General features: G+C 39.6%; 1 protein-coding gene across 3 annotated transcripts; it reads left to right on the top strand.

Annotated features, from left to right (window-relative positions):
- The first annotated feature begins 5,490 nt into the window (after nucleotides 1–5,490).
- Nucleotides 5,491–12,238, top strand: TEX30 (testis expressed 30). 3 transcript variants are annotated; one of them, XM_068526702.1, is made up of 6 exons: nucleotides 5,491–5,589; nucleotides 8,711–8,784; nucleotides 9,269–9,499; nucleotides 10,281–10,332; nucleotides 10,849–11,054; nucleotides 11,886–12,238. In XM_068526702.1, exons 2-6 carry the CDS (start codon nucleotides 8,770–8,772, stop codon nucleotides 12,057–12,059), a joined length of 678 nt encoding a protein of 225 aa, XP_068382803.1. In that variant the 5' UTR covers nucleotides 5,491–5,589; nucleotides 8,711–8,769; the 3' UTR covers nucleotides 12,060–12,238. The 3 variants fall into 3 exon arrangements, with proteins under 3 accessions (XP_068382803.1, XP_068382804.1, XP_068382805.1); XM_068526703.1 differs by lacking the exon at nucleotides 8,711–8,784; XM_068526704.1 differs by lacking the exon at nucleotides 10,849–11,054.
- The last annotated feature ends 4,163 nt before the right edge of the window (nucleotides 12,239–16,401 follow it).

Genomic DNA, 16,401 nt, shown 5'->3' with positions numbered 1-16,401 from the left:
CAGCCAAAAATTAATGAATTAATTTTAAAAAAAAAACATAATATTTGTAATTAGCAAAGAGGCTGTCTCTGCATTATAGTAGTATAATAGTAGTATGCTGGCAGCTGCAGTGGCTGAAGAATTATTAATTCCTTCACTTTGTGGCTCTGATAAATTAAGCCTTATAACTTATTATCAAAAAATGCCAACTCCAGAAGTTTCTGGAACATGTGTTTCTCATTGTACAAAACTGTTTTTCTTCACCCTGAGAAGCTTGCCATTTTAATCCGTCACAGTGGCACTTCCATAAATGGCCCGTATGTTCCTTGGACCTCAAATGACACATTAGCATAGCAGGAATTCCTCTGTCAACACTGCCCCTTGTAAAAATAAGTGAAAAGTAGGTTCTGACAGGGTGGTATTCATACTATATCTCTGCTTGTCTTATAAATCTTTTGTTTAAATGAACAGAGTTGAGATTCCAGTAAGGAACTCAGGAGGACTGACTTTGGTTGCTGAACTTGGAGACTGTGACCTATTGATGGATGATTAACTTGACAAGTCTCCTCTGTCAGTGTGTTTCAAAGTTTGGTTTAGAGAACCAGATTTTCAGTTTGAACATTTGAATTAGGGTATAAGAAATTGAATTGAAAGCTTCATATGCTCATATAAACGTACATAAATTTTTCCCTCCCCAAAAACATTTTTCTGTAACAATTTTTCACTCAGCAATAAATTATGGCTCTCTTTCCATAATCTTACATTTTTCTTAAGAAGAATATTTTGGATATGAAGAGAGAACGTGGCTGTAAAGGTGTGGTGTAAGGGTTGCTTGTGATTATAGATCAGTCCTATATCTTCATTAGAGAGCTGGTTACATAAATATACACGTATGATAAAGCTACATAGAGCTACACACACACACACACACACACCCACACACACACACACACGTGCACCTGAATGCATATAGAGTTGATGAAATCTGAATAAGCTCTGTGAATTGTATAATGTCAAGCTCCTGGTTTTGATACTTTTTTAACTTCCCATGAATATATAATTATTTCAAAATGAAATTTTATTTTTAATAAAATTTCAAAAGTAATACATGCTCATAATAACAAAAAATCAACTTCTTCCAATCCCTACCTTCTTCTCAGTAGAACACCTGTTAAAAAGTAGATTTTCAGACATTTTTTGGATCCATAAACTTGGAGGTTAGGTCCTTCAAGGACCCAGATCACAATAATTTATCTTCTCCATCCTTTCTACTAGGTAGGAAGGATTGTTTCTAATTTTCAGCTCTTCTAAAAAGAAGGCTGCCTGCTGGTAGTACGATGGGATAAATTTCTCAAAGTGAATTACTGAAGCAATGGGTAACTTAAATGTTTATAGATAAAGCAAAGCAGAGAGAGACTATACAAACTATTCTCCCATTACTAGGGTTTTAAAATCCCATTTTTCTATATAGTCAGCAACACTAGGTATTATTCATCTTTTTCATTTTTGTCAATTTGAATACAAAAATTGTTTTTAAAAATATTACCCTGATTATTTATGAAATTGACTACCTTTTTTTTCCTTGTCTTTGACTTTTCGGCCTTGTCAAATTTTCAATTTTAAAAATTTTCTCTTACTGATTTTTTTCAACTCTTTATATATTATGGACATCAACGCTTTCTATTATGTTTGCTGCAAATGTCTCCCAGCCTTTTTTGTCCTTTGACTTTGCTCACAATGCCTATATAAATATAGATGTTCTTAATTTTTATGTGGTCAGATCTGTCCATTGTAACTTTATAATTTCTTGGCTTTGCATCTTACATAGAAAGACCTTCTCACCTTGAGATATAAAGAACATTTTCCAAATTATTTTAAAATATGATCCTGTAAATTTTTAGGATCTTTTGATATCAGTAAAGATCCCTTCTTACTGTTCTTCTTAAGATTGTTCTCAAATTTTTTTTGTCTATTCTTCCAGTTGAACTTTAAAATCACTGTAAAAATTCCAAGTGAAATTTCATTAATTTGAATAGTTGATGAAACTAAAATGTCTATTGTGTTTTCCTATCAGGAAAGTGGTGCATATTTCCATTTATTCAGGTCTTTTTTGGGGAGGGGGGTGGCTCTTAAGTAAAATTTTATGTTTTTTCATATAAGATCTTGAATGTTTTACATTATGTTTTTTCTTGGGTAGTTTCTACAATTGTTTCTATTTTGCTTAGGCTTTTTTTAAAAATTATATTTTTCTAGCTAGTTATTTAACGTGTTTAAGAAAACTGTAGTTTTTCTGTCCTGTACCCAACTACATACTGCACTATTTTATCAGATCTAATAAACTTCACTTGATTTTCTCAAAGAATCATATCTGAAAATAATGACAGGGTGTCTTCTTTACCATATTTATAATTTTATTTATTTTCCAGCCTTATCGCATTGAGTGGGACTTCTAGCACAATGTTGAATAATTGTGGTGATAACAAACATTCTTATCTTGTTTCAGACTTCAGCGGTGCATTCGTCAGGGTCCTCCAGAGAAACAACCATTAGGTTGTGTGTATACAGAGAGATTTAAGGACTGGCTCACGCCTGATTATGAAGGCTGGCAAGTCCACAATCTGTGGTTCATGTCTGAAGGCCGTCAGGCTGGAATTCTAGGCAAGACCTATGTTGCAGTTCCAAGCAGAAGGCTGTCTGCTGGCAGAATTCCCTCTCACACTGGGGATGTCAGTCTTCTGTTCTCTTCAGTTCTTCGACACATTATGGAGGGCAACTGACTTCATTCATTATGGAGTCCACTGATTTCAATGTTAATCTCATCCCACAGCATACAGAAAATCCAGAGTAATATCTGGCCACATATCTGGGCCCCTTGGTCCAACCAAGTTCACACATAAAAGTAACCATCACAAATGGATTTTATTCAACAAGTATTTATTAAGCACCTAATATGTGCCAGACATTGTATTAGTTTCTGGGCATACAGCAGGGAACAGTCACTATCTCTTCGGAAAGAAGAATGAAATAAACCAGTAAAAATAAATAAATTAGCAGCACAATTAAGGACTGATAAATAAAACCAGTTATTACAGAGAGAAAGTGGGCTGGGTGGTGGTGACTACTTTAGACTGGGTGACCAAAGATGCTACTGTTTTCACTGTTAAGCAAAATGTTTGTTATGGTTTATGATAAACAACCACTATTAAAATATGAAATTTCCAATTACTAACTTATTAAAAAGGAAGAGCATTAAAATCTTATTAAATGCTTTTTAGGCATCTATTTAAATGTTTGAGTTTTATTTTAATTTGTTTTTGTTATATTAATTCATAATGACTTACATTAATAGTGTTCTAATTTTGAAACATTGTAAAAACTCCATTATAAAAACTCTAATACATCTAATTATGTATTATTCTTTAAATCCATGGATGGATTAATTGTGCTAATATTTGGCTAAATCTGGCCCACCACTTTTGTACAGCCTGCAAGCTAAGAATGATTTTAACATTTTTAAATGGTTGAAAAAAATCAAAAGAATAATAATAATGATGATGGTGACATGTGAAACTCATCTGAAATTGAAGTTTTGGTGTCCACAAATAATGTTTTGTATTACTCTCCTATTGCTGCTGTGACAAAGTACCACGAATTTAGTGGTTTAAAACAACACAAATTTATTCTCTTATAGTTCTGGATTTTAGAGTCTGAAATCAGTGTTTCTGGGATAATGCCAAGGTGTTCATGGGGCTGAGTCCCTCCTGAGGCTGAGGGCAGGATGCCTTTTCTGGCTTCCAGGGGCGCATTTCTTACATTTCTTGTCTTGTGGCCCCTTCCTGCATCTTCCCAGCCAGCAGCTTAGGGTCTTCAAATCTCTCACTGCTTCTGTCGTCACGCTGCCTTCTCTCTCCCTGAGTGTTATAACGGTGTTATTCATAATAGTCAAACAGTGGAAAGAATCCAAATACCCATCGACTGGCAAATGGATAAACAAAATGTGGCTTACCCATAAAACTGAATACTATTCAGCAATAAAAAGAAATGAGTTATAAGAGGGAATAAAGTACTATTACATGCTACAGTATGGATGAATCTTGAAATCATGATTCTGAGTGAAAGAAGCTAGCCATAAAAGACCAAATATTGCAGGAAATGCCCAGAAAAGGCAAATCTACAGACAGAAAGTAGGTTAGTGGTAGTCTGGGTTTAAGGGTAGAAGGCAATGAGCACACTTTTCTTTTGGGGGTGATGTAATGTTCTTAGATTATGGTGATAGCTGCCAATGGTTATAAATTTACCGAAAGGCACTCTTAAAGTGAGTGGCTTTTATGGCACGCAGATAAAGCCGTTTTTTAAAATCTGAGCTAGAAAATTAGGAGACACGTAGAGAAACGTTCATTAAGCCTCTGTAATGAGCGAAAACGCTTGAGATAAATGACCATCAGTGGTTTTCTGCATTGTTATCTCCTTACTTGGGCTGCGACAGAAAAGAGGGCGGTTCCTAACAGCCCTGGGCTTGGGGAAGATTCATTCATTTGAGACGTATTGATTTGCCAGGAATTCTTCCATACGCGGGAGATTCAAGACGAAATAACAACGACAGTAAAGACCCCTGCCTTCGGTCCGGGAAGGAGACAAATTCACCGTCTGTTCGGTGACCGGGGTGGAAGGATGATACATGGAAGGTCTTTGGTGGAAGGACCAAGGTGCGCGTGAGGCGCTTAGAAAAGGCCTCACTGAGAAAATGGCAAGTTGAGCGAAGACCCCAAGGAGTTGCAACGGTAGCCACTGGATCTCTCCGAGAGGAGGGAGGACCAGGACAGAAGCCCTGTCGTGAGGCCTCGCCTGGTGGGTTTGGGTGTGAGGGGAGTGAAGAGGCCCTGGCGTCTAGAGCCGAAGGAGCCGGGGAAACTAGACGAGTAGGAAACGGGTAAGAGGGGAAGCGACCGATCGTATGAAACCTTGGTCTCTGCAAGGCCTTTAGCTCTGATTACGGGCGAGACGGGAAGCCTTTGCAAAAAGCGTTGAGTTGAAGGTGCACCTTTCAATGGGGTCCAGCTGGCCACTGCGTCGATAAGTAGCGGAAAGGTGGCGGGCGGGCGTGGGAACGAGAGGCCCTACGGCCGACTCTTTCAATAATCCGGACAAAGACGGTGGTGGGGCTCGGGCGGGTCTGGTGTTAGCGTGAGAAGTGGTCGGATTCTGTACATATTTGCCAGTCGAACAAGCGGGGTCGCTGGATTGACTGCGGGGTGTGTGAAAAAGAGAACAATCAGAGCTGACCCCGCGTTTTTTGGCCCGTGCAACTGCTGGAATGGAGTGGCTGGGACGGGGAAGGGTCCTGAGCGGACGCAGTCGGAGCTGAAGCAGCGACAGGTGGCGGCACGTCAGCGCCCCCCGCGTCCCCGCCGGCAGCGGCGGGAAAACTCCCGCTCCCAGCGTGCCCCGCGCGCCGGCTCGCGCGCCCGTGGGTGGGGCGGGGCCTGCGCGCGCGTGCGCCGTAGCGGGACGCACTGGCGGGTGCGGCGAGGCGGTCCCTTCGAGTGTGGAAGTTCGCTCCCTGAAGAGAGTGAGGGCGGTTAGGTGCTCCCGGCCACTTTCCCGTCCTCGGTAAGCGCGGCGGCGGCGGCGGTTGGGGCCGCCAGATAGGAGACGGCTTCCGAGGGCCCCGAGGGCTTCCCGCGGCCCCGCCTGAGGCGTCTCGGGCTCGCGGCCGTCGCCCCTCAGGGGCTGTTGGGCGGCTCTGTGAGGCGTTCGGCGTCGGTTCGGTCTCGCGGGCCGCGGCCGCTGGGGCTCCGGCCGGCCGGCCGGCCGGTCGGGAGACGGCGTGAGGGGACGGTGCGGGCGGGGAGAGCCGAGCGGCTCCGGCCTGGGTCCCGCGAGCTGGGCACCGGCGGCCTCCGAGCGGGGAGAGTCGCCGGGGCCCCGGCGCCGGCGGGCGGAATCGGACGGTCGTCGGGCGCCTTTGCGTCCCGAGCTCCGGGAGTGTCGGCTCTCGGACCGCTCGTTGTTGACGCGGCCAGGTTATCGACCTCCCCCCCGCCCCCCAGAGGACTTGAACTCTCAAGGCTGGCGTCCAGCCCCGCGGTTTCCAGCGTCCCGCTTCGACGCGGGGGATGAGGCGCAGGCGTTTTTCCCGTGGACGGTTACGGGAGGGGTGGCATCTGACCCCCCGGCATCAGATGCGATCGCCGTCGCCTCGTGGGCGTGAAAACGGTCGCGACGTGGGCACGCGACTCCATGCGATGAAGCTCCGCAGCCTCCCCGAGGTTGGCTGGTGGCGTCGGCCGCCTTTGCAGCCGAGACGCTGGCCCGTCTGACCCCCCGGAGCCCGGCCTGATGACAGCCTGGACGGTCTAGGCCGGGTTGGGGTTACACCGTGCAGCCGTTTCGCTGTTTCCCGAGTAGCCCCGCTCGCGCGCACCGTTGCGGGAGGACGGACTGCGCGCACCGTTAAGTCTGGAAGGGAGGGGCGTTTTCCAGAAAAAGGGCCGCGGCAGCGCAGAAAGCCCAAACGCTCACGGCCGGCAGACGGATAGCAGAGCACGCTAGGTTAAGAGGGTGGCTTGAATACGTGTGCACCTAATTTTCCTCCCTCCGTAATCTCACTAAAAGTACAGCAAAGGGATTTTCAAAAAGACGCACACCCACAAGGATGAAGAGAGTGCGACAGGAAACGACAGCAATAAGATGCTGGGCTCCGGAAAGCACAAGCCTGAGCACATCGGCTTAATTCTAAACCAGCAGCAGGGAGTGCTGGGGGAACAGTTCTACGGCAGAAACAGGGTCTTCGAAATGTGCAGCAGGTGGCAGCGAAAGGAACGGCGCTGGGCATGGATGCGGAGGGCTGTACCTCGGTGAAGCGCGCCGGGGAAGAAGGTAGACCGCTGGCTCTCTCCCCGTGTCACGTCGCTGGATACTGCTTCTCTCCCGTTAGAAGCCTGGAGGCTGGTCTCTTGAGAACGTAAAGCAGGATCTTCGAACCAGGGGCCCCAGGCACAGTAACGAGGCTCCCTTTGTGAAAACAGGGACAATGAAGATTTACGTCCATCATCCCCCAGTTTAAACCCCAGAACTTTCTGCAGCCAGTCTGATACCCTTCAGGCTCAAATATGAGAATTCTACACGCGCGCACACACACACACACACACACATAAAGGGAAAGATATACACAGTAAGTAAGTCACAGTGGTTGCTTCTGGGAAGGGAAAGGAACTTTGTGGCTGGGGGAAAAATGGGAGGAGACTTAACTACTGTTAACTGTTTTAACATTGTGTACCATGTGCGTATATTACCTATTCAAAAATGAAATGTATTTCTTAAAAAATAAAGGCAAGTGAATACACCCTTTGACACAGGAATTTTTCTTACAGATATGTCTACACACGTGTGAAAATAATGTCAAGTACAGTGCCACTCATTGCAATATGGTTTTAGCAAAAGATTGGAAACAATCTCATTTTCATTAATAGATGGTTGGTAAAAATAAATTATGTACAACCTTTCCTTGGAGTACTCTATAGCCATAAAAAAACAATGAAAGAAGCTCATTGTATAAGGAAAAGAGTAATCACCAAGATACGTATTGGGGGGGGGGGTTCAGAAAAGTAGGTCACCAGTTTATAAAAAGAAGGAGATGTGTGTGTCTGTAGGTATATATATAAAATATCTGAAAGCAGAATACTGGTTGCCTTTGAAGAGGGGATCTGGATGGTAAGGCAAAAGTGGATTGAGGGAGAGGCTTTCCATTGTATATTTTTGTACCTTTTTAACGTTGGACCATGTTATTGTTATCTATTCAGTGAATGAATTAGTAAATGTTAATGGGAAAAAAGATGAATAATGGAGATCCTGATGCTGATGATATCCTGAACAATAAAAGATCTCTTACTATAGGAAGGAATGCTGCCTAACAACCCTGAAATCTCTGGCTCCCAGCATTTCATGCTCTTGGTTCTTCAGGTAGACCCTTCATGGTTCTTCAGTGATTTAGATGTTGGTTGGACTAGGCTGGACTCCAGACTTTAGTTTTGGGTTCTGGTCTGCTCCATGTGTCTTCATTCTGGAACCCAGGCTAAAAAAAGCAAAAATACATGAAGCATGTTTTTCTCAGGGCTGAAGGCAAGAGTTCAAGAGCACTTCTGGAAATTTGCCATGCCTCAGCTCAGAAGTGGCACATTGAAACATATTCTGTTGATTAAAGCAAGTCACATAGCCAAGCCCAAAGGCAGTAGGGTGGAGATTTACACTCTGCCTACTGGGAGGCTCTGCAGAGTCTCAGGACAAAGGGTGTGGATGTGTACTTCCATTGCAGGGGCCGAGGAAGAGCTGGGAATGATAAAGACGAAGGAAATGGGTTAATAGAAAGATGCTGTGAAATTCAGTTGAAGATGGTTGAGAATAAAGATGCTTAGGGAAAAAAAATATATATATATATATATATTTTTTTTTACAGCATTACCAAGATACAGCATCCTACTTTGATATGAATTTTCTTAAGGCATCCATGTTAAGATATCACATTGGCTTTATCTTAAATAACATCTGCCAGCCCCACACCTGGTCCTATAACCAATTCTGAGTGACCGTAGGAATGAAAATAAATAATGTGCTTGTAAAGACATCAGTTCTTAGAGAAGTAGTTCTAAATGTTTACTTTAGCTACTGAGTGTGTTCATTCATAGTTCTTGTGTCTGCCAACCCACCTTTCACAACAGAATCTTCTTTTCAGGGAGATGTCCTTTGCTTCTCAGATGTAATGCACTTTAAGTTTGTTATTCAACAGTGAAAATGAGTCATACAGAGGTAATACATATTTTCATACATTCTGCATCTTCAAGGTTCCTTTTTTTTTTTTTTTTGTAGTCATATGGCTCCAGAGTAATTTTCTTATTTTCATCTTGTACTGTGAGAGACAGCATAGCATTAGTGGTTAAGAGTGAGGACTTTGGAGCAGACTGCCTGAGTTTGGATCCTAGCTAATTGGATATATAACCTTGGGCACATTATGTAACCTACTGTGCCTCAGTTTTCTCAGCTATAAAATGGAGATAGTAACAGTACTTGCCTCAGAATTCTTAGGAATGTTAAATGATTTAATACATATAAAGCAGTTATAATAGTACCTGACACAATAAGTATTTCTTAAATATTAGTTATTATTAATATCATTGATATTTATTTGGAGGCTGTGACTTGAATCATGGGTCTTGCAGAACAAACATATATAGTTATTCATTTGAATAGGCAAGGAAGTAATTTTTGATCCATTTATTCTCTTGAATTCCAGGTTAAATTAAAAATACCTTTTGGAAATAAATTACTAGATGCTGTTTGTTTGGTACCTAACAAGAGCTTAACATATGGAATAATTCTTACACATGGAGCATCAGGAGATATGAATCTTCCTCATTTGATGTCACTGGCATCCCATCTTGCATCTCATGGTTTTTTTAGCCTGAGATTTACCTGTAAAGGCCTTAATATTGTACATAGAATTAAGGCATATAAATCAGTTTTGGTAAGAAAATTTCTTTATATTTACTTATGACAGAATTCTGTTTTTAAAATTCATAATAAATTTAAGACAAATTTTATTAGCAGTCATTTGGTTTAACTTAAAAATCCTTTAATGAGAATTCTTAGAAACTCAGCAGTGTATGAAGGCTGTGTAATGGTCAGATTTCTCTTTTTTTGCCATCAGTTAGTTTCCATGGGGATGAGTGCTTACATCATAAATGTTTCTCCGTGATACTGCAAAGAATCTACTTATGATGTAATTTCCATATTGAAATTTAGGATATATAATTCTAGGTATTCTGCCTTGTATATATACTATGAATGTACAAATAATATATGATTTCTGTATTAGAAACTGTAAAACCCCTGGATAAAACAAATCTGAAATTTCTTTTAATCCAGATTACTTCAAGCTTACTGAGTTTTTCAGAGCTTTAAATTAGATGTTAGTATTATCACATTTTGTATTAGTTGGAAGCTTTTACTGGCTTTTTTTCCCCTCCACGATTTGTTCTTTAAAACTATTTTAGTACTTGAATTTGTTTTAGACAGTGTTTTTTTTTCACTTATTTGCCTGTATTACCCAGTTTATGATTTGACAGTGAAGGCATGACCAGAGAGCAAAGAATTGGTTACCTCTTCCAAAAAGAATCCCTTGAAATTTCTTGATTGTTTTTGCAAAAATTTTCATACATTTCAGTAATGATGAGAAAATATATGTTGGTTTTCCAGTGGAATATTTCATGGGAGAAGAATTGATATTTTTTGGTCGATTTTTCTAGAATTACCTAAAGACCTCAGGAGAATACAAACTTGCAGGTGTTTTCCTTGGAGGTAAGTTTTCAATACTTGTGAATACTTGTTCTAAAATCTACTCATATTAATATAGGAATAGGTAATCGAGAATTAAAATTAATGACAGGAAGAGACTTAAGGATTTTTTGTTTTGGTTTGGTAAGTCACTTCCTGGTGTAACACCAAGATACTTTAATATTTAAATCTAATTTAAACCTCATATATATGTGTTATAACCTGAAGAGGTCTCCTTTTATTTATATCCCTGAATCACCCCCTCTCAAATGATTCCTTCACAAGGATTGTCTTCACCACTTCCAGTATTCTTTTGGAAAATAATTCCTTTTTTTTTTTTTAAGATTTGACTTAGGATTTAGCTCTTTACAAGTCTGTGGGTATTGCAGCTTTTTAATTGGCACCTGTTGTAGTTAATATTTGTTGATAAGCAATATGGTGGATGAACAGTGAATGAAATCTGATTTGCCACATTATCATCACCACTATTTTATGTGAATGTTTATATTTCAAACTGAACTTAATTTTAATTGGTTTTAGGTCGTTCAATGGGCTCAAGAGCAGCTGCTTCTGTAATGTGTCATATTGAGCCAGGTGATGCTGATAATTTTGTTCGAGGTCTCATTTGTATTTCCTATCCACTGCACCATCCAAAGCAGCAGCATAAACTTAGAGATGAAGATCTCTTTCGTATAAAAGATCCTGTACTGTTTGTGTCAGGCTCAGCAGATGAAATGTGTGAAAAGGTGAATTATAACTTGATATTTGTGTGAATGAGAGAGAAAGAATGAAAGAAACATCTTGGGAACAAGATATTACCTGCAACATTCAGTCTCTTTAAAAAGATGCTGATTTTAGGGACTTCCCCGGTGGTCCAGTGGTTAAGACTCTGCGCTTCCAGTGCAGGGGGTGCGGGTTTGATCCCTGGTTGGGGAGCTAAGATCCCACGTGCTGTGGCCAAAAATAAATAAATAAATTAATTAATTAACTATTTTTAAAAAGATGCTGATTTTACTAATGCTAGTTTTTTTCCTTAGTTAACCCTGTTGCTTTGGAGAACCTAAAAATATAAGCATACTGACAGTATTCATCCCCCTGTAAAGAGTGTTGGTAAATGGATTAACTCGCATGTAGAAAATGAAGGATTAATATCTGAATCTTGTGAATTTCGGATTACTAGACTGTACGTTTGGTTTATCATTTCAACATTTAAGCAGATCTCTTCAATTTGTTATAAAATTGACTCTTGAAAAAAAAGTAACTTGTACATATTACTAAATTTTAGTGTATTTCCCAGAGCGTATAAATAATTTCCTTGGGGAAAACATTTTTTAAGAGAATTTTTTTGGCTCTAGTTTACTTAATGACCTTTTAGCATCAATAATGAATGCCTAATCTGTTCTGTTGTGTTGCTGTATCTGAAAAACATGGACTGCCACTTCTTGCACGTTCCATTGCCTCAAAAGTTAGCTGTAGACTAGTGAATGGATGCCAGTATAGGTGCGGTGGGAGAGAGGAAATCTTTACTGAACACCAGTAGAACATTAGTCTAGTATCCTCTTCTTTTTTCCCTTTAGAACTTGTTGGAGAAAGTGGCACAGAAAATGCAAGCTCCTAATAAAATCCACTGGATTGAGAAAGCAAGTCATTCCATGGCAGTGAAAGGACGGTCAACAAATGATGTTTTCAAAGAAATAAATACACAGATTTTGTTTTGGATCCAGGAAATCACTGAAATGGACAAGAAATAATTGTCTGTAGTTACAAGCTATGTTATTTTGAATACAAATACAGTTAATTTGTTAAAGAACAACATACCTCTCAGCATTCTGAGATATATTTCAGACTAATTTAATGTTCTTTAATGTTCCCCCATTTTTAAAACACATTTTGTGAAATTAATGTATAAAGGTGATGTACAAATATTGAAGGTGGTCTAAATATAATTTATTTTCTTTAATATAGTTAAGTTTTGAAAAATTAAACATTGAATTTTGTTACAAGAGAACTTTTGTCTTATTGCCGCGCAGCTGAGAAAGTACTCTTAATTTTGCAGAGCAGTGTCATCTTTATGAAAGGAAAACAACACTTTAGTAAATTTAGTCAGTTTTATAGAGTATACATCTATTAATCTAATCTTTTAATAAATCTCAAGGGATAGATGACGATACATTTTCAAATATGGGGACTCTGAGCATTGTTTTTAGAATAAAGTAACAACTTGCATTCATTAAATGTTTACTGAAGGCCTGTTATAGGCAAAGCCTCATGAGGTTTGCAATGATGAGTAAACACTTGGAGTTTGGTATAGTGGGGGAACTTGATGTCTAAAGCTGTCTGATTAAGGGGAGAATGAAATAAGGAGTAAATAGTGGGACTAACATCTCTGCTGTATCTAGGCAGAGTTAGGGCACTTAATTTTGCCTTGAGAAGTGCAGGTATCCCTTGGACTAGACTTGAATGGTATTGAGTTATATATTAAAAACATAGGTTCTATATTTCCTGTAAAGAACACAAAAATGTGATGAGGCTGATGAGATATCTATATATCTATATATCTATATATATATAAAGTTTGTAGTGAGCAGTGGTTTTCTATAGTAGGAAATTAACTCCCTTCCCTGGTTTCTCTACTGCCCTAATGTTAGGCCCTTCAGACAGCCAGGGTGGCCTGGGAAGCTTGCAGATTTTTGAGGTCCCTCACTCCTCCTGCCCTGGTGAAGTTAATGGATTTTAATTACTTGTTAATTTTTCTAAATAGTGCATAAAGAACAAAAACCTAGATAACGGTATCTAAATTGTGTGTATTACAGAATGAAATCACGTACAACTACAAAATCGAAATTTCCATGTCACTCAGTGTACAATAGTTACTCACTCTTTGACTGAATTTCTTGAACAAGGCCCTAACTTAAATAGTATATAATTCTTAACTTTTAAAACAAGAGTGATCAAAATATTATAAAAAATATTTAACCAGAGCTGACAACTATAAAAATGGTCTATTTTAAATGTAAATCAATTGGAAAATACTAATACTGTAAACCAGAAGTGAAACTAAAAAGGAAAATACAAAGGAAAACTTACTATAAAGCAGACTATAATATAAAAGTACAATGAAGAAATAGATTTAAAAGGTTACTAACCAGCTGTGTAATTATAATATTCAAGTTTTCAAATTAAACTATAGGCATAATATGGATGACCATTCAAAGATACTACTACAAATACAGGGATGTCGTAGAAGGTCATTAAAAGTTGATTTTACCCTGAGTTATCTATGAGAAACTACTATTCTTGATTGATGAAGTAGCTTGGCATTTGAGAACTGTGTACCTAGCCATGGGTGGGGAACATAACAACTGCTAGAGAAAGATATGAGTGATACGTGTAAGGCCAAAATAAACATTTGTGAAAAGGTCCCATCTGCTCTTCTGCACAGAATTGACACATCTTGCAGGGAAAGGGTGCAGCTCCTTCAAGTTTGAGATTATGGTCAAAGAGCTATCCTGGCACCGGCTCTGGTAGGCCCTGATTAATGGCACAACCATTCACCTAAATCAGTAGTTCTCAACTAGGAGTGAGTTTGTTCTCTAGGGGACATTTGACAATGTCTGGAGACATTTTTGGTTGTCACGACTGGGGTGGGGCTGCTACTGGCCTCTCATAGGTAGGAGAAAGGCATTCTGCTAATATCCTGCAGTGTACAGGACAACCAGCCATTACGAAGATGCACCCGGTCCAAAATGCCAGTAATGCCTAGGTTGAGGAAGCTAGTCCTTGACAAACCAGCTTTGGGATTATCTTTAAATCCTTTCTCCTTCACCATTAGCTTTTCTACACCACTTCTGAATCCATTTGCTTCCTTTTAGTTGCCAAATACTGTGTTTTCAGTATCAAAGTCTGATTCTATCCCCATACTGTAAAATGAATTACAGTAGCCTAATTCATTTTACTATTTTATTGTCTCCTTGGTTCAATAAACCATTTGACACCTCTAACTCAAAAACTGTTGGTGGATCTCCAAGGGTGACTATTAAGATTAAAGACCTTAGTTCAAGGCTCTCCACGATAGGCCCTATCAACATTTTAACCTTATTTTCTCTCCCCCATACTCTTAACCTGTACACAGTACTCCAGCTAACCTGGATACACAAAGTTTATGAACAAGTCTTTCTGTCTTCTCTTCCTGAAACTTTTTTCTTTGTCTGTTACCAAATCATACTCATCCTTCAAGGCCCTTAAATTCTCTTTCCCACTTCACAGTGAATTACCCCAGCCATCTCTCCTTCAAAGCCACATAATTATCTTCTCCGTTGCTATTCACACCCTGCCTTTTCAGAGATTATTGACATATTTGCTCTATACAACTAATTACATACTGCTTCGGGTCAGGGAATGGTTTTACTCATCTTTGTATCCATAAAGCACTTGGTGTTACTTGCTCAGTGCGTTAGTCATTGATTATTCAATAAATCCTTGTATTGAACTAAGATATTAATATCCTTGGTTTTATATTGCTATTTTATACACATTACTGGGACTTTCTCTTTACATGTAAAGAACAAAAACCTAGTTCACAATGTCCAAATAGTTCAAAGAGTGTGGCATTGGTAGATATATTTTTTTAAACTTACTTAAATAGAATTATTTTCTGGGTGTTTTCTTTCAGTATCTATATTACTGTTAGTAATGGGATTTCTCTGCTGTTATTTTTTATTGTCTTCGTGACTTTTAAAAATAAACATAGCATTTACTTTTTTTTGCTGCTCACTTGAGATTGACATAAGAAGAGGTTTCTAGTGCAAAGGACAGAAGTGTCTATGCTGAAAAATAGGTAATTGTACTTTTATTAGTAGTCAAGTACTTAAATAACAAACATGACAAAGCCCTGGAGGGGATGGGGATACTCTTCTTTACCTATCTGCAGACTTAAGCATCAGCGGGAGTGGTACACAGAAGTTCCTTTTCAGTTCTTATAAGAGCTATTCGTGGTATACTAATTAGGGATTCAGTGTCATCAAGCCCTAAAAGATCTAAGGAACTAGAGAGTTCCTTAATGTTAAAACGCTCAACCCCCTTTAAGATAGTTAACATTAAATGAATTAGAGAATGTCTGCCATCAGGCAAGAGAAATTGAGTATTTTGCCAGCTGCATTAAATATTATAGAAAACCCCAGCAGAATAAAATCACCCTGATCGTGTATATGAATGGGGAGTCAGAGAGGAGGGTGAACCTTACCCTAGAAAAATCCAGAGGAACTGTTGAAGTTTCTTCTAGAACTAAGGAATGCCTACCATGCATTCCGGAGAGCTATACTTTGCAAAGACAAACCCCATGATCACAGTTTAACTAAATTAAGATCATAAATACCTGTCAGCTATGGTCCAGTAGACTGGGAGAGTGTAAACTCCTAGGATGCGTCATTGATCTCATTATCTCTAATACTCAAGGGAAGTAAGAGCTCAATAAATCTTTCTTGCACTCAGTTAAAGTTATGTGACAGAAGAGGCCTGAACAGTTAACTCTGGTGTAAAGAATTATACTTCTTTCCTCAACCGACCTTGAATAAGTGAAGACAAAGGAAGAATTAATTCATTACGTCTTCAAAGGGAAAGTGCTCTAAATCCAAGGTAGTATTAATATTTTCATTAATAGTACAGACTTTTTTGTATACTTGTGACTAAACTACTCTCTAGACTTTGAGGGAAGGCGAGCAGTACTTAGATCTGGCTCTGCCCCACCCTAATTCTGACATCAGCAAGCGTCACAAATAGCTGCTCCTTGGAATCACCAGAAACAGGGTGAAGAGGAAATTCACCAGGAGACCATTCCAAAATCTACCAAAATCTAACCTGGGTTTTCAGCATCACAGTAGATTGTCGAAGAGGAACACGGCTGACAGACCCCTCTAACAAAAAGAAACATAAAATGAGGTGTTCTATTTTACTAAAAAGTCAAGTTGGTATGAGCTCAGTTAAATACCCACTGTGACACGTACCTCACTTTTCTTAGACCCAGAGCAATCACTGCTGCACTTGACAAGGCACTGGGCAGCACTGGACATTTTTTTTCTGGCAGAGCATTGCATG

The sequence above is a fragment of the Eschrichtius robustus genome, chromosome 18 (genome assembly GCF_028021215.1).
Source record: "Eschrichtius robustus isolate mEscRob2 chromosome 18, mEscRob2.pri, whole genome shotgun sequence".
NCBI lineage: Eukaryota > Metazoa > Chordata > Mammalia > Artiodactyla > Eschrichtiidae > Eschrichtius > Eschrichtius robustus.
The sequence above is the reverse complement of the archived record's forward strand: the minus strand, read 5'-3'. Positions and strand labels throughout refer to the sequence as shown.

Excerpts from the sequence above, each read along its gene's own strand:
- TEX30 (XM_068526702.1), top strand. Across the intron at positions 9,500-10,280 it reads AGGCATATAAATCAGTTTTG|AATTACCTAAAGACCTCAGG; the intron begins GTAAGAAAATTT and ends CGATTTTTCTAG. Across the intron at positions 11,055-11,885 it reads CAGATGAAATGTGTGAAAAG|AACTTGTTGGAGAAAGTGGC; the intron begins GTGAATTATAAC and ends TTTTCCCTTTAG.